Below are 26172 nucleotides of genomic sequence, written 5' to 3'. Positions count from 1 at the left end.
TAATTAATTATCAAAGAATTAAAACTCAGAAAATGGACAGAAGACATGTAAGACATTTTTCCAAGAAGATATACAGGTGGCCAATAGGCATATGACAAGATGCACAACATTACTAATTCAGCAGAGAAATGCACATCAAACCACAATTAAACACTACCTCAGTTCCGTCAGAATGGCTATCACCAGAAAGATCACAAATAACAAATGCTGGCAAGGATGGAGGAATAAGAGCGTCCTAGCAAGGAAAGGGAATGTAAATTAGTGCAGCCACCATGGAAAACTATCATAGGGCTTCCCTGATAGCTCAGTTGGTAAAAAATCCATCTGCAATGCAAGAGAACCTGGTTCAATTCCTGGGTCAGGAAGATCCGCTGGAGAAGGGATAGGCGACCTACTCCAGTATTCTTGGGCTTTCCTTGTGGCTCAGCAGGTAAAGAATCCACCTGCAATACAGGAGACCAGGGTTGGATCCCTCGGTAGGGAAGATCCCCTGGAGAAGGGAAAGGCTACCTACTGCATTATTCCCGCCTGGAGAATTCCATGGACTCTATATATAGTCCATGGGGTCACGAAGAGTCAGACACAAATGAGCGACTTTCACTTTCACTATGAAAAACAATATGGAGGTTCCTCAAAAAAAGAAAAATAGAGCTACTATATGATCCAGCAATTCCACTCCCAAGTATACATCTGAAGAAAATGAAAACACTAATTCAAAGAAATACATGCACCCAATGTTTATAGCACTATTATTTACACACAATAGCCAAGATACTGAAGCAACTAAGTGTCCATCAACAGATGAATAAAGTAGATGTGGTATGTGAATGTGTGTGCACACACACATATACACACAATGGAATACTGCTCAACCACAAAAAGGAGTGAAATTTTGCCATTTTAAAGAACATAGATGGACCTGGAAGGTATTAGGCCTAGTGAAATAAATCATACAGAAAAAAACAAATATTATATCTTATCATTTACATGTGGAATCTAAAAAATAAAACCAATGAATACATATAACAAAACAAAAACAGACTCACAGATATAGAGAACAAACTAGTTGTTACTGGTGGGGACAGAGGCAAAATAGGGCCAGTAGAAGACTTAAGAAGTACAAACTACTAAGTATAAAATAAAGAAGATATAAAGATGTGATGTACAGCACAGGAACAGAGCCAATATATTATAATAACTGTAAATGCAGGATAACCTACAAAAATACTGAATGACTACGTTGTATGTATAAACTAATACTGTACAATACTGTAAATCAGTTATACTTAAATTTAAAAGAATAAATATATATAAATAAAGGGAGAAAAGACGAAAAAAATCTGAACAGAGCACCAGTGAAGACAGGGAACAACTTCAAACAGTCCAACAAAACTATAATTGGGAGTCACTGTGAAGAAAACGAAGAACAAAAAAATAATTTGAAAAATAGTAGAGATAAAAACCATGAGCTTGCACATCCATAAGGCTCAACAAAACTCAAGCACAAGAAATATGAAATAAACAAGAGCAAAGCACATAAACTGCTTAATAAATGATAAAGAGAAAATTGTAAAAGCAGGTAGAGGACATCCCTGGTGGTACAGTGGATAAGAATTCGCCTGCCAACACAGGGACACAGGTTTGATTTCTGGTCTGGAAAAATCCCACATGCCACAGAGCAACTAAGCCCGTGTGGGACAACTACCGAGGCTGCACTCTAGGGTTCGTGAGCCACAACCACCAAAGTCCACGTGCCTAGAGCCTGTACACTGCAACAAGAGAAACCACTGTGATGACAAGTCCGTGCACCACAATCAAGAGGAGTCCTCAAGCACCACAACTAGAGAGAGCCTGCGTGTGGCAACAAAGACTCAGGACAATCAAAAAAAAAAAAAAAAAAAGCAGCAGCTAGAGAAAGAAGGTAAATTACACAGTGTGAATAATAATTAGAATTACAGAACACTTCTAGTCAGAAACAATGCAATCCACACAATACTGTAGTTAACACCTTTAAAGTTACAAGAGAAAAAAATTATCTACAATCCTCTTTCAGTCAAAATATCTTCCAATTAGGAAAGCAAATATTTTTCATATATACAAAGATTGAATCAATCAATCACCAGCAGACCTGCTCTACAAAAATAAAAGTCATTTCCATAAAAGAGGAAAACAATACCAGATGGAAATCTGGAGCTATACAAAGGAATGAAGAAAACTGGAAATGGTAACTACAAATATAAATCTTTTTCCTATTTAAAAAAAAAATTGGCTATTTAAAGAAACAGCAACAACAATGACAACAACATATTATGAGGTTTATAATATGTGTACAAGTAAAATGCATCACAATAGCAAAGGCCAGGAGGTAAAAATGTAGGTATAATATTGTAAGGTTATTTTATTATATGAGAAACAGTATCATATTACTTGAAGGTTGTGGTAAGTGTAAGATATATACTATAAACCTTAACAAAACTGACAGTTTGCAGAGTCTTTTGGATTTTTTACTATACAATAAAATCTCCTGTGAACAAGAACAGTATTGTTTCCTCCTCCATATATATATATATGCAGGTAATTTTTTTCCCTAGCTTTAATGCATGAGCTAGGGCTTCCAAAACAATGGCTGATAGGTGTGGTCATATACTACAAACACAGCTGCTGGGGCCCCACCCTTTTAGTTAAGAGTCATCTCAACCTGGCTAGACACTCACAAAATGCCTATCCCATGGAAATGTGCTTGTTATTTTCTGACATCAAGACAACTTTTAGTGGCAAACAAGTTTTCAAAACTGTAACACAAAAGGTTATGTCATGACAAACAAAATTAGAAATCCCAAAACTTGATTTGCCAGATGAGGGCGGACTAGGAGTCGCAGAGTTTTCTGAGATTCTCAAATGAGCTATGTCATATTTCCTCTGGTTTCAGGTCAGAGGGTATCTTTGGTACATCACTGGTGATGGTACATCAATAGCTGACAATTAGGAATTCACTTTTCAATTTTAAAGTCTGTCAGAATATAATTCACAAGTTTTTAAATACATATGGTTCTCCAGTTGTCTGCCTGAATAAAGGCTGACAAAGTTTCTGAACTTTAGATTCTCCAAGTCCTTCTTCAAATATCTAAAAGTTCGCCCTTTATTTGTCTCCAATCTTCTCTTCAACAATTTGGTCACTTTAACATTCTATTCTCCAATGGCATCTATAAATGGTGACCACAAGGATTTGAAGAGAAGTATTAGGATTATTCCTATCAGGAGTTAGCAAACTTTTTCTATAAAGGGTCAGATAGTAAACATTCTAGGTTTTCTGGGCCATATGGTTTTTGTCACTACCACTAATCTACCTTGCCTTTGCAGAATGAAAACAACCAAAAAAAAAAAAAAAAAAAGGTAAATGAGTGGGGGTGAGTACATTCCAACAAAACTTTAGTTACAAAATCCCTGGTAGGCTCAGTTTGGTCCCCAGGGAATACTCTGTCAAGTCCTAACATGTGTTTGTGTGTTCAGTCACACAGTCATGTCCGACTCTTCGGGATCCTATGGACTGCAGCCCATCAGGTTCCTCTGTCCATGGGATTTTCCAGGCAAGAACACTGGAGTGGGTTGCCATTTTCTCCTTTAGGGGATCTTCCCAATCTAGGGATCAAACCTATGTCTTGGGTCTCCCTCACTGGCAGGAGGATTCTTTACCACTGTGTCACCTGGGAAGCCCAACTTCTAATGCATATGGTCAAAAATATCTACCAAGGAAGTCAAGCCATGAATGAGGTGGAAACTGGAAACATCAGATTTCCACTTTTCCAAGCTTCCATAAAGCGCAGGCAAATGATCCAAGTGCTACCAATCAGATATACTCATCACAAACTTTTAATCTAGTGATACCAAGAAGCAAGAACTGTGGTTGAAGGCTCTGTCAACACATGCAGTGTACAGTGTACATGGTCAGCACTGCAAGTTACGGTACCCACTGTGTTCAATGCAAGCAGCAGTACTATCTTTACCAAATATGTGACAAGGAGTATGGATCATGACTGTCTAGCTCCACGTCTATTTCTCCAGCATTCCCAGCAAGTCGATAGCTACCTGCTATCCTTTTAATAAACACCTTTTCTTTAAATTGACCAGAACTGGGTTTTTCTGCATGTAAGTTACAACCTAAAAGACTTGGGAACTTGGCAAAAATGTGAATTTCCATACCTTATGAATCAGAATCTCTGGGAGCAGGATCTAGCAGTCTGTGGTTTAATGAGACCTACAGGTGGTTCTGATACACATTAAAGTTTAGAACAAGTGGTTTATTGGTAGGACTTATGCCACTCTGGGGGATTCCAGGTGGCCCAGTGGTAAAGAACCTGCCTACCAATGCAGTAGCCACAAGAGACATGGGTTCGATTCCTGGGTTGGGAGGATCCCCTGGAATAGGAAATGGCAACCCACTCCAGTAATCCTGCCGGGAAAGACAGGCAGGACAGAGGAGCCTGGAGGCTACCGTCCATGGGGTCAAAAAAGAGTCAGACATGACTTAGCGATGGAACACACGCACACACATGCCACTCCGGGTTATCTGGCTGATAACCTATTAAAGAGGAGGGACACAAGCACTGAGATGTCTAGTAAACCCTGGTCCCTCCAGAGCACCTGGTTTTAGGGTCACAAGATGCTAAGCATTTATGAAACAACGGAAAATAATCTTTCAGAACAAAGGATGGTTGTAACAGCAAACTGATAAATTCTCTCATATGATGTGGTTGGTTATGGGTTTTCGTTTACATGGGACAATAAGTATTTATAGTTGTTCACTGCGTAATGCTGGTCTTAGAAAGGGGTTTCTTGTGGTTTCTGTACCAATCATCGCCGACACAGGCTTAAGGTATTGCATTGTCTGTTAGGCTCCTGGTGTGTCCCAGATCAATAAAAGCTATTATAGATAGCCAAAACAACCCCGACAGAGGCAGACTGGAAGTCTTACAGACATTTTTTGGTAATAAAAAATGTAAATGCTATATTGAAAGCAATGGTATTTACATTGTGCACTTCAAAGTTGCTCTACTGAACCTCAAAAGGGAAATCATGAAAAAGATGGAAAACTAGGAATTTATGACATTCCAGATCAGTAACACCTACATCAGACCCTGGTTCTGTAACTACAAAATAGTGAAGAAATTATCCAGGGGCATGAGGTCGCAAAGAGTCAGACAGGACTGAGCAACTGAAGGCACACAAATTAGAAGAACAAATACCAACTCAGGATTAGAGAATAAAAATAATTAGTCCCATTTGGGCAAAAAGGAGGTGAGGAAATGGTGATGACTCAACACGTCATAAAACACATCAGCAATACCCTCTCAGCCAGTCAGTCATGTGAGTGAGTGAAGGTGGGCAAGCTGAGGTAGGTGAGAGCAATGCTATCTTACAAGCTGCCCTTTAACGACCCACACCTAACGCATTCACTGTAGGTATATTCTACGGCTTTTCAATTTCACTGTAAAATGACATGTTCAATTCATGTTTGTAGCTCTGTATGTATGAGGAATTAATAATTCTGTTAAGTTTAGTTGCTTAGTCGTGTCCGATTCTTTGTGACCCCATGAATTGCAGCACACCAGGCCTCCCTGTCCATCACCAACTCCCAGAGTCCACCCAAATCCATGTCCATTGAGTCGATGATGCCATCCAACCATCTCATCCTCTGTCGTCCCCTTCTTCTCCTGCCCTCAATCTTTCCCAGCATCAGGGTCTTTTCCAATGAGTCAGTTATTTGCATCAGCTGGCCAAAGTACTAGAGCTTCAGCCTCAACATCAGTCCTTCCAATGAACAACCAGGACTGATCTCCCTTAGGATAGACTGGTTGGATCTCCTTGCAGTCCAAGGGACTCTCAAGAGTCTTCTCCAACACCACAGTTCAAAAGCATCAATTCTTCGGCACTCAGCTTTCTTCACAGTCCAACTCTCACATCCATACATGACTACTGGAAAAACCATAGCCTTGACTATACGGACCTTTGCTGGCAAAGTAATGTCTCTGCTTTTTAATATGCTGTGTAGGTTGGTCATAACTTTCCCAAGGAGTAAGCGTCTTTTAATTGCATGGCTGCAATCACCATTTCTGTTAAGTATGTACTTCTAGTTAAGCACTTTGGGATTTCTATCCCCTTCCTCAATGCTGTACCAAGTAGTGTGTTGCTCTCAACAACTATATATCTCAATTCAGCTGTTCTACACATCCTTATAAAACTAATTAAACTTGTAGAACTCAAATTGGAATGCTTAAAGTGATTCTGAATTTTTCTGTTTCTCAAAGTCTCAATCTAGTGAATTTCTTACCTATGAAATGCTTGTGATCACATACGACACTCAATACAACATCAATTATCTAAAACATTCATCAACCAAGGTATTTTACTCATTATCTCAGCAATTAAAAAGAAAACTCTCAGGGGATTCTCTGGTGGCCCAGTGGTTGAGAATCTGCCTTACAATGCGGGAAATACAGGTTCAATCTCTGGCTGGGGAACTAAGATCCCACATGCCATGAAGCAACTAATAAGCCCGTGCCCTAAAACTAATGATCCCACATGACACAACTAGAGAGCCCGAGTGCTACAACCAAGACCCAATGCAGCCAAGTAATAAACATTAAAAAACAAAACAAAAAAACCCTCTCAGGATGAATCTCTACGGTCAATACAAATTCAAACTCAAGATATACATATTCTGCAGCTATAGTCCTATAATCAAAAGTTATGCTGAAGAATCTTCTCCAAATTATTTTTAGGCTGCCTTCAGCCTAACAGTGCAGTTAAAAACTTGGAGACAGCTGTGGTTTCAAATCCTGCCTCTTTCAGTTATTAACCATATAACAATAGATAATCTACTTAACATTTATTTTTTGTACAATAGGGAATGTCAAGTTTCTTTTCAAACTTAAATTTTAAAAATAAATCTACTAAATGTGTAGCACAGACACACATGTTAAAGGTTAACAAATATTAGTCTTATGTTTTATATGTTTCATTATGAAATTACAAAAGTTAAATTATATCAGCAGACTATTAAAACTATTTGAAAGATTTTCAGCAATACCTCCAAGTTAACATGCCCATACATTAAATACAGAATTCCATTCCATTGGTTTTATCATCCATGAAGGTGTAAATATATTCTGCAAAATGGCAATGAAAAGCTGTAACACTTACCACACCTGAAGCTCACACCACAGATTCTAAATGCCATTTCCTACTAAAAGAAACCTGGTGTGATGTATGTCAGAGAGTGTTTTGCCTATGTTCTCCTCTAGGAGTTTTATAGTTTCTGGTCTTAGGTTTAGATCTTTAATCCATTTTGAGTTTATTTTGGTGTATGGTGTTAGAAAGTGTTCTAGTTTCATTCTTTTACAAGTGGTTGACCAGATTTCCCAGCACCACTTGTTAAAGAGATTGTCTTTAATCCATTGTATATTCTTGCCTCCTTTGTCAAAGATAAGGTGTCCATATGTGCGTGGATTTATCTCTGGGCTTTCTATTTTGTTCCTTTGATCTATATTTCTGTCTTTGTGCCAGTACCATACTGTCCTGATGACTGTGGCTTTGTAGTAGAGCCTGAAGTCAGGTAGGTTGATTCCTCCAGTTCCATACTTCTTTCTCAAGATCGCTTTGGCTATTCGAGGTTTTTTGTGTTTCCATACAAATTGTGAAATTATTTGTTCTAGCTCTGTGAAGAATACTGTTGGTAGCTTGATAGGGATTGCATTGAATCTATAAATTGCTTTGGGTAGTATACTCATTTTCACTATATTGATTCTTCCAATCCATGAACATGGTATATTTCTCCATCTATTAGTGTCCTCTTTGATTTCTTTCACCAGTGTTTTATAGTTTTCTATATATAGGTCTTTAGTTTCTTTAGGTAGATATATTCCCAAGTATTTTATTCTTTTTGTTGCAATGGTGAATGGAATTGTTTCCTTAATTTCTCTTTCTGTTTTCTCATTATTAGTGTATAGGAATGCAAGAACATAGGCAAAACACTCTCTGACATACATCACAGCAGGATCCTCTATGACCCATCTCCCAGAATATTGGAAATAAAAGCAAAAATAAACAAATGGGACCTAATTAACCTTAAAAGCTTCTGCACATCAAAGGAAACTATTAGCAAGGTGAAAAGACAACCTTCAGAATGGGAGAAAATAATAGCAAATGAAGCAACTGACAAACAACTAATCTCAAAAATATACAAGCAACTCCTACAGCTCAACTCCAGAAAAATAAATGACCCAATCAAAAAATGGGCCAAAGAACTAAATAGACATTTCTCCAAAGAAGACATACAGAGGGCTAACAAACACATGAAAAGATGCTCAACATCACTCATTATCAGAGAAATGCAAATCAAAACCACTATGAGGTACCATTTCACACCAGTCAGAATGGCTGCAATCCAAAAGTCTACAAATAATAAATGCTGGAGAGGGTGTGGAGAAAAGGGAACCCTCTTACACTGTTGGTGGGAATGCAAACTAGTACAGCCACTATGGAGAACAGTGTGGAGATTCCTTAAAAAACTGGAAATAGAACTGCCTTATGATCCAGCAATCCCACTGCTGGGCATACACACTGAGGAAACCAGAAGGGAAAGAGACACGTGTACCCCAATGTTCATCGCAGCACTGTTTATAATAGCCAGGACATGGAAGCAACCTAGATGTCCATCAGCAGATGAATGGATAAGAAAGCTATGGTACATATACACAATGGAGTATTACTCAGCTACTAAAAAGAATACATTTGAATCAGTTCTAATGAGGTGGATGAAACTGGAGCCTATTATACAGAGTGAAGTAAGCCAGAAGGAAAAACACCAATACAGTATACTAACGCATATATATGGAATTTAGAAAGATGGTGACAATAACCCAGTGTACGAGACAGCAAAAGAGACACTGATGTATAGAACAGTCTTACGGACTCTGTGGGAGAGGGAGAGGATGGGAAGATTTGGGAGAATGACATTAAAACATGCAAAATATCATGTATGAAACGAGATGCCAGTCTAGGTTCGATGCATGATACTGGATGCTTGGGGCTAGTGCACTGGGACAACCCAGAGGGATGATATGGGGAGGGAGGAGGGAGGAGGGTTCAGGATGGGGAACACATGTATACCTGTGGCGGATTCATTTTGATATTTGGCAAAACTAATACAATTATGTAAAGTTTAAAAATAAAATTAAATTAAAAAAATAAATAAATAAAAGAAACCTGGTTCCTAGATACATGGCTAATTTCAGTAGTAGGACAAGGAAAGTAAAAGCCTAGAACACCTTTTTGGGCCAGAAAGTAGGGTATTACTTAAAGACTATTTCTTATTGTTGTTTAGTTACTGAGTTGTGTCTGACTCTTTTGCGATACTATGGACTGTAGCCCACCAGGCTCCTCTGTCCATGGGATTTCTCAGGCAAGAATACTGGAGAGGGTTGCCGTTTCCTACACTGGGAATGTGCCATCCATCCAGGGACGGAATGTGCGTCTTCTGCTTGGCAGGCAGATTCTTTACATTGAGCCACCTGGGAAGTCCTAAAGACTACTGGATCATGCCAAAGTTCTCAGGAGGAGGAGGAGGAGAATGTAAAGTAGGAAAAGTTCTTCCAAACAGAACATCAGCTAATAAATGGATGGAAGGAATAAACTGCCTACACTTTCTACTGCTCACTGAACACTGTCACCTGGTGACCCCTCAGCATCTCAAATGCAATATATCCAAAGCTAAACTGATTATCTATCCCCTAGCTGTGTCTTGCTCCTAGGTTCCCTGATTTAGGTGACAGTACTCACCTTCAACAGCTCATGTGAGAACATCTCTGTTCACCATCTCAGCTGAAGCAAGTTAGAGAGTCCTTCCCTGGTGGCTCAGACAATAAGGAGTCTGCTTGCAGTGCTGCAGACCCAGGTTTGATCCCTGGGTCAGGAAAATTCCCTGGAGAAAGGAATGGCTACCCACTCCAGTATTCTTTCCTGGAGAATTCCATGGACAGAGGAGCCTGGTGGGCTACAGTCCATGTTTATACATCATCAAATGTTTATCTGCCTTCTTAGAACAGAAGGCAGCACTCAGTCTCATAATGTGAAGGTCCTGAGTTCCAACCTCAGTGAGCACAGTCTGGGCTTCCCTGGTAGCTCAGCTGGTAAAGAATCCACCAGAAATGCAGGAGACCCTGAGGTCAGGAAGATCTGTGGGAGAAGGGAGAGGCTACCCACTCCAGTATTCCTGGGCTTTCCTGGTGGCTCAGACGGTAAAGAATTCACCTGCAATGCAAGAGACCTGGGTTCAATCCCTGGGTTGGGAAGATTCCCCTGGAGAAGAAAATGGCAACCCACTCCAGTATTCTGGCCTAAAGAATTCCACGGACTGGGGAGTCTGGCAGGCCACAGTCCATGGGGTCATAGAGAGTCGGACACGACTGAGCAACTTTCATTCACAACAGAAAACAGCCTTCTTGCCTCTAGTCTGGCACCCTATACTCCATTCTTCACAGTGCTACCAGAGTGATCTTTCTGAAAAGAAAACACAAACTTAACAAGGAGAACACAGTCCCTCATGTTCTGAATCCTGACCATGCCTCCAGCCTCATCTATTTACTACTTAGTCTTGTCCCAATATTCTAGCTACACAGGCAATGTGCATGTTCATACCAAGCTCATCTGCGGCCTTGGAAAATGCTGCTCCCTTTTCTAGGAAAACATACAGTTCCTTCTTTACCTAACTTTTATATATTCTAATTTACACTCAAGTCAGGGTTCCTTTTCTAAAACAATTTGAATGGCACGTGCTTAGTCTTTACTCCTCTCCCCCAACAGCCCTCCTACAAACTCCTGAGCATCTGATACGTGCAACTGTCAGAGTACTTAACCAGACTCTATTTTAATTGTCTGTGTACTTGTCTATCTCCCCCTCTAAGAACCTTTTATTCCTAGCACTTAAAAACAGGACTTGAAAAATACATATCACACAAACATTCATTAGGAAGTCTTCTACAATAATGTATGCATTCAACTCTGCCTCAGAGAGTCATCTGAGGAGCTCATAAGCAATCCAAACTTCAGTTGGCACTTGTAACACTTATGAACTCTTCTTTATGATAAAGTCTTCTTGTATAAGTTGAATGCTCTTAAGAAACCAACCTAGAATAGACTATCAACTTCTGAAAACAAGTTATAAAACAGAATGGTATATTAAAAAAATCATGTAACAAACACATCTGTTTTCATTCTACATAAAACTTGAGAAATATACACTTAAATAGACATAGGCACCTTAAAATATTATACTTCATACAGTACAGGCAAGATTAAATAAGAGGCATTTATTTAGGAAAATATCAGGCTCTCTATAGATGTCAATAAAAAACAAACAAACAAGATCAACGCTTAAAATGTAACCTAAAGTTCACTGATAAAGAAAAGCACTGGGGCACTACTGGATGAAGGAAGTAAATGATGACTCATGTGACCCTGAGCAAGACATTTTACCTCTCTCAAGTTTAGTTCCTTTATCTGTATGTGACCCACTTCACCAGCTCTTGAACCATCAGCCAAGGTATTTTTGGAAATCATATATACGTACATTCACAAATACTTGCTAGGTGGTGCTGCTACTTCTGCTATGTACTAAGTGCCCTGTCCACCAAGTCCCACGGGTCTCTGCCTCATGTCAAAGCTGCCAAAGTTTCAGTTTGGGGCAAATAATGGAGAACATCAAACAAGGGCTGCTTATGTCTTCGCAACCTCAAGTTCTTAACAACGAAGGGGCTCCTTCAGTTTTCATCTAAGCCAGATCTCAGTTTACACCAGCTGCTAAGTCACTTCAGTTGTGTCCGATTCTGTGCGACCCCAGAGACGGCAGCCCACCAGGCTCCGCCGTCCCTGGGATTCTCCAGGCAAGAACACTGGAGTGGGTTGCCATTTCCTTCTCCAATGCATGACAGTGAAAAGTGAAAGTGACGTCACTCAGTCGTGTCCAACCCTCAGCGACCCCATGGACTGCAGCCTACCAAGGCTCCTCCATTCATGGGATCTTCCAGGCAAGAGTACTGGAGTGGGGTGCCATTGCCTTCTCTGACACTAGCTGCTGCTGCTGCTAAGTCACTTCAGTCGTGTCCGACTCTGTGAGACCCCATAGACGGCAGCCCACCAGGCTTCCCGTCCCTGGGATTCTCCAGGCAAGAACACTGGAGTGGGTTGCCATTTCCTTCTCCAGTGCATGAAAGTGAAAAGTGAAAGTGAAGTCGCTCAGTCATGTCCGACTCTAGCGACCCCATGGACTGCACTAGTTCAAGGTAAAGCCAAAAGGCAACTACAATGTTACAGAGCTCACAACTGTACATCCAAGAACATGACTTTGTCATAGAGTCAAGTTCACCACGCCTGGCTGCTACTGCTCTGCAGAATTCTCTCTCAGAGAAGCTCCTTATCACTCAAAACCATGATTTTATGGTGTCAAAACTACTGAATGGCCAGAGTTGTTATTGTTTTTGCTTTTTTCTCAAGTTGGGAATCTCCAATACATATATGAGGTGTCTTGGAAGAGCAATTATCCAATAAAGGCCCCATCTGGGTCTAGTATTCCCTTTCTATACAGTTTACTTTACAAATGAAGGTCAGAGGGCCCCAGTTGCATAAATAAGTTCTTGCTTTCCAAGGAGCTCTCTAAATGTGCACCTGCTGTAGAAAAGCACAAGAGAATCCTTGTTCTGCCACCCTTAAGGGTGCACACAGTGACTCCCTCAAAAATTTTGAGTACAATGGTGCTCTTTTGCTAATTCAGAAGGAAAAAAAACCCTAAAATGTACATTTAAAGACCATTATTCTAAATTATGAAAAAGATTTAATAAATAATCACAAGAACACTAAATTTTATATTCTTTCAGTCCAAGCCCCCTCTTTAAATTTTGGTAACACAAACAAGCTAGATTTTTTATAAAATGATTTTCTGGATTGTAAATAGGCAATTACATTAACATCTAGCTGAGCATGAAATATTTGCCCAACAAAAGTTTAAACTCATATGCTTAAAAACACATGAAAAGTTAAAACTGGCACTGCAGGTAAAGCTGCAAATGTGTTTTAAAGCCGTATAAAAAAGAAGTTCCTCTTTCAAAGTATGACTTAAGTTCCTCTATCTGAATTGTCTGTGAAGAACTGCCAGGTAAAACACATAGTTTCTTTATGGTCACTGTACATTATTTACATCTTACTAGGAGAAGATTTGGAGAAGGAAATGGCAACCCACTCCAGTGTTCTTGCCTGGAGAATCCCAGGGACGGGGGAGCCTGGTGAGCTGCCATCTATAGGGTCTCAAAGAGTTGGACACAACTGAAGTGACTTAGCAGGAGAAGATTAACAGCAAATTTTGCTCTGTGCCAAATTCAATCTTTTTTCCCCAGCACTTCAAATATCAGACCAACAGAAATTACTACTAGAAAAACACGAAACAGTATTGGTCAGATTCTTTTCCTTTTTAGAGTCATTCACTCTACAAATATTTGGTTACCTACCACGTAACAAGTATTGCATGATGGAACTGGGAGATAAAGATACAGTCACTGTCTTCAAGACGCTTACAATCCAGCCAGGGAGAACAAGCCAGCAATCCTAACACAGAACAGTAATTGCTGAGACAGGAAGGGACGCAGAGAAGGAATGGGAGATCAGATTTCAGTGAGGCGGCTGCATTTGTCAAGTGAGAGGATGGTGTTCAAGACAAAGGAAATAGCAGACTAGTATGTACGGCTATTACTGAGGGTTCATTATGATTGGCACTTCGTTAAATACTTTGGGGCTTCCCTGGTGGCTCACAAGGTAAGGAATCCACCTGAAACACAGGTGACCCAGGTTGGATCTCTGGGTCAGGAAGATCCCCTGGAGAAGGGAATGGCTACTCACTCAAGTATTCTTGCTTGAAGAATTCCATGGACAGAGGAGCCTAGTGGGGCTACAGTTCATTGGGCAGCAAAACTTTACATACCTCATTTAGTCCACATAACAATCCCCAAAAGATATTCAATCTTAAAATTAGGTAACTTTTCCAAGGTCACTAAAATTCTCAGTGCTATAGCCCAGATCTGAAGTAGGCTTGTTTAAATGCAAAATTCCATGACTGTAAACACTTTTCCATCCTACATAAAAGCACAGAGACTGGGGAAAATGGCACAATGGACAATGTTTCTAACCGCTATCCATATATCATAATTACTTAAGGAGTACAGAATTACTTCTATAAATACCAATGCTTGACACTCCATTCCAGATTTTAATTCAAGAAATGAGATGGGCCTCAGCATTATTAAAAAAAAAACAATTCCCTAGGTTGAGAAACATATGTAGCCCAGGTTGAAAAATACTGTGTTATGACACTCACATTTCTCTGATAATCAGTGACGCTGACCATCTTTTCATGTTTGTTGGCCATCTGTGTGTCTTCTGTGGAGATAAGTCTCTTTAAGCCTTCTGCCCATTTTTTTCATTGGGTTTTTTTTTTTTAATTGAGTTGCATAAGCTGTTTATATATTTTGGAGATTAGTCCTTTGTCAGTCAACTCATTTGCAAATATTTTCTCCCATTCTGAGGGTTGTCTTTTTCACCTCATTTATGGTTTCCTTTGCTTGCAAAAGCTTTTAAGTTTAACAAGGTCCCACTTGTTTATTTTTGTTTTTATTTTCATTACTCTAGGAGGTGAGTCAAAAAAAGATCTTGCTGCGATTTATGTCAAAGAGTGCTTTACCTATGTTTTCCTCTAAGAGCTTTGTAGTGTCTGGACTCACATTTAAGTCTTTAATCCATTCTGAGTTTATTTTTGTGTATGGTGTTAGGGAGTGTTCTAATTTTTTTTTAATTGAAAGATAATTACTTTACATAATTTTGTTGTTTTCTGTCAAACCTCAACAGTCATAGGTATACATACATACCTTCCCTTTTGAACCTCCCTCACATCTCCCTCCCCAGGTGTTCTAATTCCATTCTCTTACATGTAGCTGTGAAATTAAAAGATGCTTGCTCCTTGGAAGAAAAGCTATGACAAACCTAGACAGCATATTAAAAAGCAGAGACATTACTTTACCAACGAAGGTCCATATAGTCAAAGCTATGGTTTTCCCAGTAGTCATGTATGGATGTGAGAGTTGGACCATAAGGAAAGCTGAGCGCCAAAGAATTGATGCTTTTGTACTGTGGTGTTGGAGAACACTCTTGAGAGTCCCTTGGACTGTAAGGAGATCAAACCAGTCTAAAGGAAATCAATTGTGAATATTCATTGGAGGAACTGATGCCGAAGCTCCAATACTTAAGGCCATCTGATGTGAAGAACTGACTCACTGAAAAAGACCCTATGCTGGGAAAGATTGAAGGCAGGAGAAGGGGATAACAGAGGATGAGATGGTTGGATGGCATCACGGACTCAATGGACATGAGTTTGAGCAAGCTCCAGGAGTTGGTGATGGATAGTGAAGCCTGGCGTGCTGCAGTCTATGAGGTCACAAAGGGTCAGACATGACTGAGCGAGTAAACTGAACTGTCCAGTTTTCCCAAGATCACTTACTGAAGAGACTGTCTTCTCTCCATTGTATATTCTTGCCTCGTCTGTCATAGATCAGGTGACCACAGGTGCATGGGTTTACTTCTGGGCTTTCTATTCTGTTCAATTGATCTAAACTACAATAAGGTATCACCTCACACTGGTCAGAATGGTCATCATAAAAAAATCTACAAACAATAAATGCTGGAAAGGGTGTGGAGAGAAGAGAATCCTCCTACACTGTTGGTGGGAATGTAAAACGGTACAGCTACTATAGAGAACAGTACAAAGTTTCCTTAAAATAAAAACAGAGCTATCATATGTCCCAGCAATCCCACTCCTGGGCATATACCTGGGGAAAACCATAATTCAAAAAGATACATATACCCCAATGTTCACTGCAGCACTATTCAGACTGGCCAGGACATGGATGCAACCTAAACATCCATCAACAGAGGAATGGATAAAGAGTATGTAGTGTATATATACAATGAAATATTACTCAGCCATATAAAGGGACAAAATAGTGCTGTTTGCAGAGACGTGGCTGGATCTAGAGACTGTTATAAAGAGTGAAGTCAGAAAGAGAGAAACAAATATTGTATAATATCACTTGTATGTGGAATCTAGATAAATAGTACAGATGAACTTATTTGCAAATAAGAAATAGAGACACAGATGTAGAGAACTTACCTACAGGAGGAAGGGGAGCAGGGCGGGTGTGGGATGAATTGAAGACTGGAATTGACACACGTGCACTCCTACGTTTAAACTGACACATACACACTACTGTGTAAACCTAAGGTCACGACGGAGCACGGAGTTCCTTGTACCATACAGGAGATTCTCACTAGTTGTCTATTTTATACACAGTAGTGTATGTATGCATAGTTTGAACCCAATCAGAAGTGGGCAGAAGACCTGAACAGACATTTCTCCAAAGAAGACATGTAGATGGCTAAGAAACACATGAAAAGATGCTCAACATCACTCATTATTAGAGAAATGCAAATCAAAACCACAATGAGGTTTTCACCTCATACCAGTCAGAATGGCCATGATCAAAAAAATCTACAAACAATAAATGCTGGAGAGGGTGTGGAGAAAAGGGTACCCTCTTGCACTGTTGGTGGGAATGTAAATTGATACAGCCACTATGGAGAAGAATATGGAAATTCCTTTTAAAAAACTAGGAATAAAACTACCATATGACCCAAGAATTTCACTAGTGAGCATATACCCTGAAGAAACCATACTGAAAAAGACACATGTACCCCAGTGTTCACTGTAGCACTATTAACAATAGCTAGGTCATGGAAGCAACCTAGATGTCCACTTACAGAAGAATGGATAAAGAAGTTGTGGTACACATACACATGGAATATTACTCAGCCATAAAAAGGAATGCATTTGAATCAGTTCTAACCATGTGGATGAACCTAGAGACTATTTATACAGAGTGAATGAAGTCAGAGAAAAACAAATACCGTATTATGCACATAAATGAACTCTAGAAAGATGGTACTGATGAACCTATTTGCAGGGCAGCAACGGAGACCCAGCACAGAAAACAGACTTGTGGACACAGTAGGAGAAGGAGAGGGAGACGAATAAAGAAATTAGCCCTGAAACATCCACATTACCATATGTAAAACAGACAGCTGGAGCTGGTGGGAATTTGCTATATGACGAAGGGAGCTCAAACTTGGTGCTCTGCGACTACCTAGAGGGGTGGGATGGGGTGGGAGGTGAGAGAGGTTCAATAGGGAGCAGACATGTGTATATGCCTATAGCTGATTCATGTTGACATATGGCAGAAACTAACACTATATTGTAAAGCAATTATCCTCCAATTAAAAATAAATAAAAATAAACTCAAGTAACTCCAAAAAAAAAAGAAAAAGGGTGCGTGTTTGGGGGTGTGGGATGATAAGGCTAGAGTGCAAGGCAGAAGATAATGGAGGACTCTACATCTTTCCCATTCCCATCAGAGCCAAATTCATGAACTTGCAGCCTTCACTTTCTTGGGTCTTATTCTCTAATCCACTGCAGTCAGGCTCTGTATTCAGTCCACTGAAAGCATTCTGATGGAAGCAACCTGAAGAATATAGGAGCCTTCACCTTTCTCGAATTCTCTCTAGTACCTGATGTTAATAATTAGGGATTTCTTTATGAAATGTCTTCCTCTAAGTTCTTCTCCTACCTCTATAAACACTTTCTTTTCATTATCTTTGGCAGTTTTCTTTTTCTTCCCTCATCCCTTTAAAATCAGAGCACTCAAGAGTCTGTCCTCCTTTTCTCAGTCGACTTCACCTATGACTCATAAGCTGTAGACTCTCAGACCAACTCAGACCATTAGCCGGTTTGATCTGAAGCTCCAAATGCTTTCTGAACATCTCTGTGTCCCCTGTTGCTGCTAAGTCGCTTCAGTCGTGTCCGACTCTGTGCGACCCCACAGACGGCAGCCCACCAGGCTCCCCCGTCCCTGGGACTCTCCAGGCAAGAACACTGGAGTGGGTTGCCATTTCCTTCTCCAGTGCATGAAAGTGAAAAGTGAAAGTGAAGTCGCTCAGTCATGTCTGACTCTTAGCGACCCCATGGACTGTAGCCCGCCAGGTTCCTCAATCCATGGGATTTTCCAGGCAAGAGTACTGGAGTGGGGTGCCAACTGAATTCTCTTCCTACCCTAATTCTGCCTTTTAATAATGTGCTATTATACACAGTTACCCAAATGAGAAACTAAGAAATTATCTGAACTTCTGCTTTGCTCTGAACAGACCCAATCCAAGTCTGTCCCAACAAGCAAAAGACAGAAAAGTTTGCCACATTTGCCCCAGAGCTACTGCAGTTTAAAGGAACATAAAGACAGAGTGTCTCTTGGCCTGAAGTGCAGCATCTGAAGTTTGAGGCAGTTGCCGCAAGAGTAGGGTTGGAAAGAATGAGGTGGCCATTCCAAAAAGGGTCAGGTGAGTCAAGGTATAAAGGATAAGCAGACGAAGACCAAGAAAAGCCAAGATAGGAGGTTCAAAGTCCAGCCCAGAGATTAAAATGCAAAGAACCAAGATAGTTTCCTAGTTCTCTTGGTCACTGGAAAGAATACACACTGTATGATTCCACTCAAATGAATGCAAAAACATCTTTCATGGCGAAAGATATAAGAACAGTTTCCTTTGGGAAAAGGTACTGAGTGGGAGAGGAAAAGGCGGAGTTTCTGGAGTGCTGGTAATATTCTATAATAATGATTTGGAGGGTACCTAAATATATTTGTGAAAATTAAGCTGGCTATACACTTGAAAGCATGTGGAATTTACTGTATGTGTATTATGTTGTTGTTTAGTTGCTAAGCCATGTCTGACTTTTGTGAACCCAAGGATTGTAGCCAGCCAGGTTCCTTTCTCCATGGGATTTCCCACTCAAGAACAATGGAGTGGGCTGCCATTTCTTTCTCCAGGGAATCTTTCCAATGCAAGGACTAACCCCATGTCTCCTGCATTGGCAGGCAGATTCTTTACCACTGAGCCACCAGGGAAGCCCCCATATGTATTATAGTCAATTTCAAAGACTAAATAAAAAAAAGTCTGGCAGGATGTACAAACTCCCATTTCAATCAATGAGCATGTTGAGACAACTCTACTTCACTATTCCACTATGTCATATTCTGCTACCTTATTTCACTCCTAAACTATTGCATTTGTTTCCTAAAACTAGATCCACATCTCCTGATTTCCCAGTTATCCTGATATAATCATTAACAGTCTTGCCTTTCACATTGAAAAATACTCTGGTGTGGACAAAATGTTGTTTGTTCATCCTACTGAAAACCACCTGCCTCTAGCGTAGCCAGCCTGTACCGCTTCTTAACCCATCCCCTGGCTCCACCTACACCTTCAACAATGCCCACAGAGTAATCTTTGTAAAAGTGACCCTATTTCTGGGCTAAATAGCTGTTAAACCCTCCAACAGTTCTTTATTTACAACATCCAGTCCAAATCCCTGAAATGATCCAACCCTGCTATTATAACCAGCTCCAACATTTAACACCCAACACCACGCATCATCTCCTTATACACACAAAACACCATACACTAGTCCAGTGTTTTGCGACCTTTCTTCATTATCACATCTCTCCAAAGAGTATTTTTCTTAATTGCCACCCCATCTCCAACTAAACGTTAAGGAATAAGACATTGTCCAGTAACGATGAGTTTCGTGTAATATTACTACACATACCATAGATCTAAGTTTGGTTTTTTTTCCATTCCCCTCAAAGACCCAATTTTTGTCCCACTGGGAATGACACCATCCCCACTGGGAATGCACGCTCTCAGACTGGCTACTTGTTCTACAAATGTACCTGGCTTGTCACCATTAGTGCCTTTGCTCCTGCTGCCCTCTGCCTGGAATGACCTCCCTCCTGGATATCATCTAGAAAGCTATTCACAATATTATGGGTTTAATTTAAAGGTCCTCCAAGGAGACTTTCCTTTTCTCACTTGCAGCTGTAAAGTGCCCTATTCACATCTTCGTCACCAGTAATCTTAACGTTTTACTAATGTCTTGTCTGTCTCCTAAATCACTGAAGAATAGGGACCATGTCTAATTTCTCCCTACAACCTTGGCTTTGAGTATTCTAACATATCTGCTTACTGAATGGATAAATTAATGTTATCATCTGCATGAGGTAACCAAACATCTCAGTTTGCTGGAGACAAATGACTTCTTTCATCTGTTTTCCAGGTGTAAATACTAACCCACCTCTTCTCATTCTCAAAAATAATTTGGATGACAATTTATACTGCTAAACTATCTAGGTAATGGGAAATAACTCTGAGCAAGAATAGAAGATGATCAGATCTCAGTACTAGGAAGATCACTCTAACCAAATATGACAATAAGTAAAATGACTCAAAAATTCAGGGGTGAAATGATAAAAGTGTGAACTAGGATAGTTGAGCTGGACAGGAAGTGAGAGACTCTCAAGATGTAAAATCAACAAGGTTTAGTGACAAGTTAGATACAGAGAAGAGGACAGCAGGGGAAATTGAGTAAAGACACTAATTCTGAACTGGGAAACTGAGGCAGTCAACCAGAAGAATATTAAAAAGTAAGAATGATGATGGTTTCTATTTCAGACAAGTGATTTAAGAACCTAGAAGACAATTTAGTAGTTATATAATGAATCTGAAGCACATGAAAGGTGGTAAGATGTGACAGACTTATGTGTCAACCTATTAAAAATTAACAGAAGTCACATTGCTGATTGAGACCACCCAGGTGTACAAAATCAGCAGTTCTAATGAATAGAAAGTATTATATTTTAAAATGAGGTCTTAAATAATTCTTAATTTTGTTCTGTTTAACATATTGATCGTTTAATATGTGCGAAGCATGGTATTAAGCAGTTAGAGATGGAAATATAAGAGAAATACTCTGCTCACGCTGAGGTAGAAAAGAAAGATTACAGAGAAAGAACGGCATTGAATATGAACGGAGTTGAGAGAAACGCAAATTCAGGGTCTCAATTTTGACTGTGGTGTCTTTAATTTTGGTATAAGGACTCAAAATGAGTACCTTAACAGCTTTCGTTGCTTCAGAGCACTAAGCTTCCCATGGAGTAGTTAAGCCTAAAATTTTCCATTAAAAAAAAAAAAAACAAACCTTTGTAAAGTGCAAAAGGAAATCAGAGGACTAGCTCAGGAAAGCCCATGTGCTATGGAGGGTGAATCTACAAAGCAGGAGAGCTGGCCAGAAAAGTAAAACTGCTTTAGAACACGGTTCTAAATGGCATTCTTCACAAAACTTCCCATTCTCAGTGTCTGGCTCACTAGGATTATGCTTGAGCTGATAGTTTCATGTAAGGACAACAGATGGTTCAAAATAAAGGAACCATTAATTCTGTCCCAGAAACAAACAGAAGAATTCTTTATTCATGAATTATATGATGCAAACATCTGATTACAAGATTCTAAGACACTGATTCTTAATCTATTTATATATTTTTCATAATGCTTTGTACCCAGTAGGTATTCAAGGAAAAAAAGCTGAATGAATGCATTTTACCCCTTCTATTACATATTTTCTTGACTTAGCTTCCAAGACATCACCACTCAATCCTGGTTTTTCTTTGGCTGCACTGTTGGCTCCCACGCATTCTCCTTTGCTGGTCTCTGCTCTTCTCACTGGCCTTGTAATGACCAAGTCTCCCAGGGCACTGTCTTTGGTCCTCATGTACGCTCACCACTTTGGCAATTTCATTTAGTCTCATGACTTTAAACATTATCCTTAAGCTAATAACTATAAAGCTTCTATTTGCAGCCCAGCCTTCTCTTTAGAAATAACTATAAACTGTATATGCGACTCCTTACTCAACATTTCTAACAGACAATTCAAATGTGACATGTTCAAAACTGAATTTCTGATCCATTCCCGTTCCCCAAACTACTCATCCTGCAGCTTTCCCGGGCTCTTTGACACAGCTCAAACTCTTTGATTGTTAACTCCAACACTCCAGTTATTCTAGCCAAAAACTTTGAAATCATGCTTGATGGCTTTCCTTTCCCTCAAAGCACAAATCCAATCCATTAGCAAATCATGTCTGCTAAACCTTCAAAATATTTCCATAATTGACTACTGCTCACCACCAGCATTATTATCCTTTAGTCTGAGCTATGATCATCTCTTCCCTGCTTTAGATAACCTCTAACTGATGTTCCTGTTTCTTTCTATCCTCGCTCCCAGTCTATTTTCAACCCAGCAAGCAGCCAGGGGATGCATTAAAAAGTAGGATTACATTGCTCCTCTGCTTCAAAACATTTTGGTGGAAAACAGAACTCTTTTTCATTCAAAATAAAATTAAAAAATACACAATTAAGAGTCCTGCATGATAAGTTCCATCTTACATCACCATTGCCTCTCTGACTTCATCTCTTACCACTCTGCACTAGTCACTTAGAGCTCCTTGCTATTCCTTGAATGCACCAAACACTCTTTCATTTAAAGACCTTTGCAATGACTATTCTACTTGGAAAGCTATGTCCTAATATATCCCTACGGCTAATTCTATCACATGAATCAAAGCTTTAATAAAAATTCATCTCAATCAAGACACCAACTACCTTAAACTGCACACAGTCCTTGTCCATTTCTTCCAATTCCTTTATCCTGATCTTTTTAAAATTTGCAATTATCAGCTAACATATTATGTAGCATACTTGTTTCCTATATTTATCTGTCCATCTCCCTCCCTCTTCAGTTAGAGTATTAATAAAAACTCCAGCAGGGTAGGCCTGTTTAGTTCACTGATACACCCTAGTGCACAAAATAATGCCTTGAACTGGTAAGCTTTCAATAACTGCTGAATATATTTATTACAGATGCTTAACAGTCCACTAAAAAGAATAAGGAACTTATGAAAGCAGAAATGACCCTGTGAGAATTTCATCAAATTATTTATCACAAATAAATCATCACTAGAATTCAATTTATCACTTCTTTATTGATACTTCTGTGCACCCCCACCCCAAACAAATTCTACACTCAATTAAAACCACTGCCAAAGATGGGACTTCCCTTAGGACTCTACACTTTTCCTGCTAAGGGCCAGGGTTCAATCCCTGGTCAGGGAACTAAGATCCCACAAGTCACATGGTGTGGCCATAAATAAATAAAAATAGTTCAAAAAGCACTGCCAATGAATCAAGCAGTTAACATGTTATATGCTGCTAGATGTCAGAGCTCCAGTCTGTGTACTGTGGGCAGCTGTTTCAGCATTCATTCCCTTAAACAATGCTGCTGTTTCAGTAAAACAAGATGAAGTACTTAACACAGCAAACACTAGCCAACATAACTTTGTGAACAGTTCAGAAAATTTCCTAAGGCTCAAAAATAAGCAAACTAGGTAATTTTGTTAATAAAGAGAATTAGGATTTTCCCATTAACATGCTCTCTTATCATTGTGGAATTATGTTAGAAATCAATATCAAAATGTATGTGAAAAATAACCCACTTATTTTCAAGTGCAATGTGACAGTTACCAAAAGAGATCTGACTGAGCCACTGAAAGCCTCAAAAAAGTTAGAAGACTGAAAAAGCACAGAGGGTGAATGAGAAGACAGAAGAAAGTTTTACTATCAAAGATACTTTAGAAACTTCATGCATTTGAAAATTAAATGTCCACTTTTAAATGACAGGTTAACAAGGAAAATCAGAAAATATTTTTAACAGAATAAAAAGGAAAAGAAAATTTACGAGAATTTGTTGCATGCAGCTGAAGCTGCTTGATACTTTCTAATGATATAGAAACTATGGTAGGTTCACCTGTTCAAAATGAACGCTTTCAATTAACTCACAATGACCTCAAGAACTATCAGGGAAACTAAGACACCTAGAATTACAAATTCAAGTCGTAAAAAGAGGGCTGTGGAAAGTGGTAGAATTTGCTTTGTTTCTATGCAAAGATCAGGGTCTCCAACAACAAAGTCTGATCCATCAGCTAAAATTACAGTTTGACTGTCATGTCACAAAAGGTCAGTCCAAATTACTGAGATCTACTATGCAAAACATATAAACCTGAAAAACACAAAAGTGAATTCAGAAGAACTAACCCAAAGCACTTTCTTTCATTTATTTCAATTACACACAAGACAATCCAACAATACATTCACAACATTGTTTTTGCTTTTTGGTTTAAGAAACATAGCACTTATTATGGAAATTTCTCCAAACCAAGGAAAACCTCACCTCGCCCCCTAAGCACTCTACACCGACCGGCAAGGTTAACAGGTTTTAGTTATTTGCCTGAAAACTAGCCTGCAGGTCAAATGAAAACTATTTAAGCTGATGCCATTACTGCTAACTCAATAAAGCAGGTTTTGGATCCAAGCACAAAATACTGTAAAATTTGTCAATGACACAGTCTGAAAAATTACCTCCTGAACTGATCTTTAAATACGCAGAATTCTCCACTAGAATTCATCACCTGAACTGGACGCAAAGTTTTAAACTGATGTTGAAAACTTGATCGTTCAGGCAACTGAACAGTATTTAAAGTGCCTATACGGTAACTTTAAGAGAAATTATTAAACTTTAAGTAACAGAGATTTGGGGTTTTCTCTTTGTTATTTTAATGACACGGCAGATACATTTCACTTACAACTTCCACCTCCTTTTCATAGTCTACCTAGTTACGGGACAATCTCACTCCGAGAACCGGCATTTTACCCTGAAAAAATACGATTTAGTAATGGTGCTTTCTTATCGAAAACACTGGGAAGTCACCGGCCAAGTACCGGGTGTGCGGGGAAAGCAGCTTTTCGAGAAGGAAAGACGGCCGTCACCCGCCCGCGAGAAGGGCCCGGTTTAGGACCGGGAACGCAGAGAACAGATAGCCTGGCAAGCAGGTGCGAGGCTCTGGCAAGGGACAGTCGCCGCAACTTTCAGACCGACAGAGGGAAGCTGTCCGTTGGACAGAGGGAGGCTCGACGGGTCAGCTGGCCTTACCTCGGGCGTCCGCTCTGGCGGCTTCTTCTTCAGCGCCTGCCTAGCGCCAGGATCCACAGGTGAGTTCATGGTCGCGGCCCCGGCCCCCGTGCTCCCCAGCCTGCCCTTAGCAGCCCATGCGACAGGCCATTTACCCTAGGTAGGGGGGCTACACCCTCCCCCTCGCAACTCCCCTGAAGAAGGGAACTCCGAACTGCGGCGGGGACCGCGCTTTGGCAAACAAGCCTTCGCAACGCCCGCCCAGGGCCTCAGCCCACGCGCGACTGGCCAGAGGGAAGCCCGCGCGGGGGCGGAGGGAAGGCTAATGCGCGTGCGCAGCACGCGCAAGCGCGCAAACGAACGCCTAAGGGCGTGACTCCGCGGTGACGTAAAAACTGGGGCGGTGCCCCGAAGCCTCTCCCATCACTTCTACGTGAGAGTTGAGGAAACGTCGCGAGACTTCACTTAAACCTGTCTTTGCATCTGCCTCGGAGTTGCGGTTTCAGCCGCTCCAGCTTCCGGTGGCGGGGCCGGAAACGGCTTGTGACCGACTGAGAGAAAATAGCGTATGGAGGATCAAACCGTGGGGCAGGAGTTCTGGGTGGAGAGTTGTTTGTGCCAAAATCCGGAAGTTCAGGGCGTGGCCAGGCTCGGGGCGGAGCTCCAATTCTGCAGCTCCAACACCGCTTCTTTGGATAATGTGCGGAAGTCGAAGCAACCATTCAACAAACGAGGAAGTTACTACCCTCTCTTCCCTCCCTGTCTTCTAATAAACAGAGTCTCTTGTGGAAGGGGCCCGCCGAGAAGAACCTACCCTAAGACGGACGCCCTGACATAAGCGCAGAGAAATAGAAGCTTGGTGGCCTTGAGCAGGAGTTGGCAGTCGCCGAGCCTGCAGCCAGCTCAGAATTAAGCGCTTGTTCGCGAAGTCAGTCTGGACTACGTTCACATAACCAATGCTGAGGCCAGCCCTCCCTCCGCTCAACCCATTCTCAGGGTTGCCTGACTTAAGAATGTGCGCTTTTTACATTTTATACACTAGTCTTTTTCCCAACAGGCCGAATAATGCAAATGAACATTTATTAGCTAGTTCCTTGGTAAGAAAAACATCTAGGGCAGCCAGA

At 40.4% G+C, this 26172-nt stretch overlaps 1 protein-coding gene across 6 annotated transcripts in view; it reads right to left on the bottom strand.

Annotated features, from left to right (window-relative positions):
• The window catches only part of RAPGEF6 (Rap guanine nucleotide exchange factor 6), a 227258-nt gene extending 201920 nt beyond the window's left edge, over positions 1–25338 (bottom strand). For all 6 annotated transcript variants that reach the window (XM_086410436.1, XM_086410438.1, XM_086410439.1 and 3 more), the window contains exon 1: positions 25070–25338. In XM_086410436.1, coding sequence (XP_086266562.1) covers positions 25070–25138 — 69 coding nt within the window. In that variant the 5' untranslated portion in view covers positions 25139–25338. The remainder of the gene's footprint in view (positions 1–25069) is intronic.
• Positions 25339–26172: the final 834 nt, after the last annotated feature.

The sequence above is a fragment of the Bos grunniens genome, chromosome 7, assembly GCF_055505025.1.
Source record: "Bos grunniens cultivar Pamir isolate PY7600 chromosome 7, Bosgru_T2T1.0, whole genome shotgun sequence".
Taxonomy (NCBI): domain Eukaryota; kingdom Metazoa; phylum Chordata; class Mammalia; order Artiodactyla; family Bovidae; genus Bos; species Bos grunniens.
This window is presented reverse-complemented; position numbering and strand designations above follow the sequence as displayed.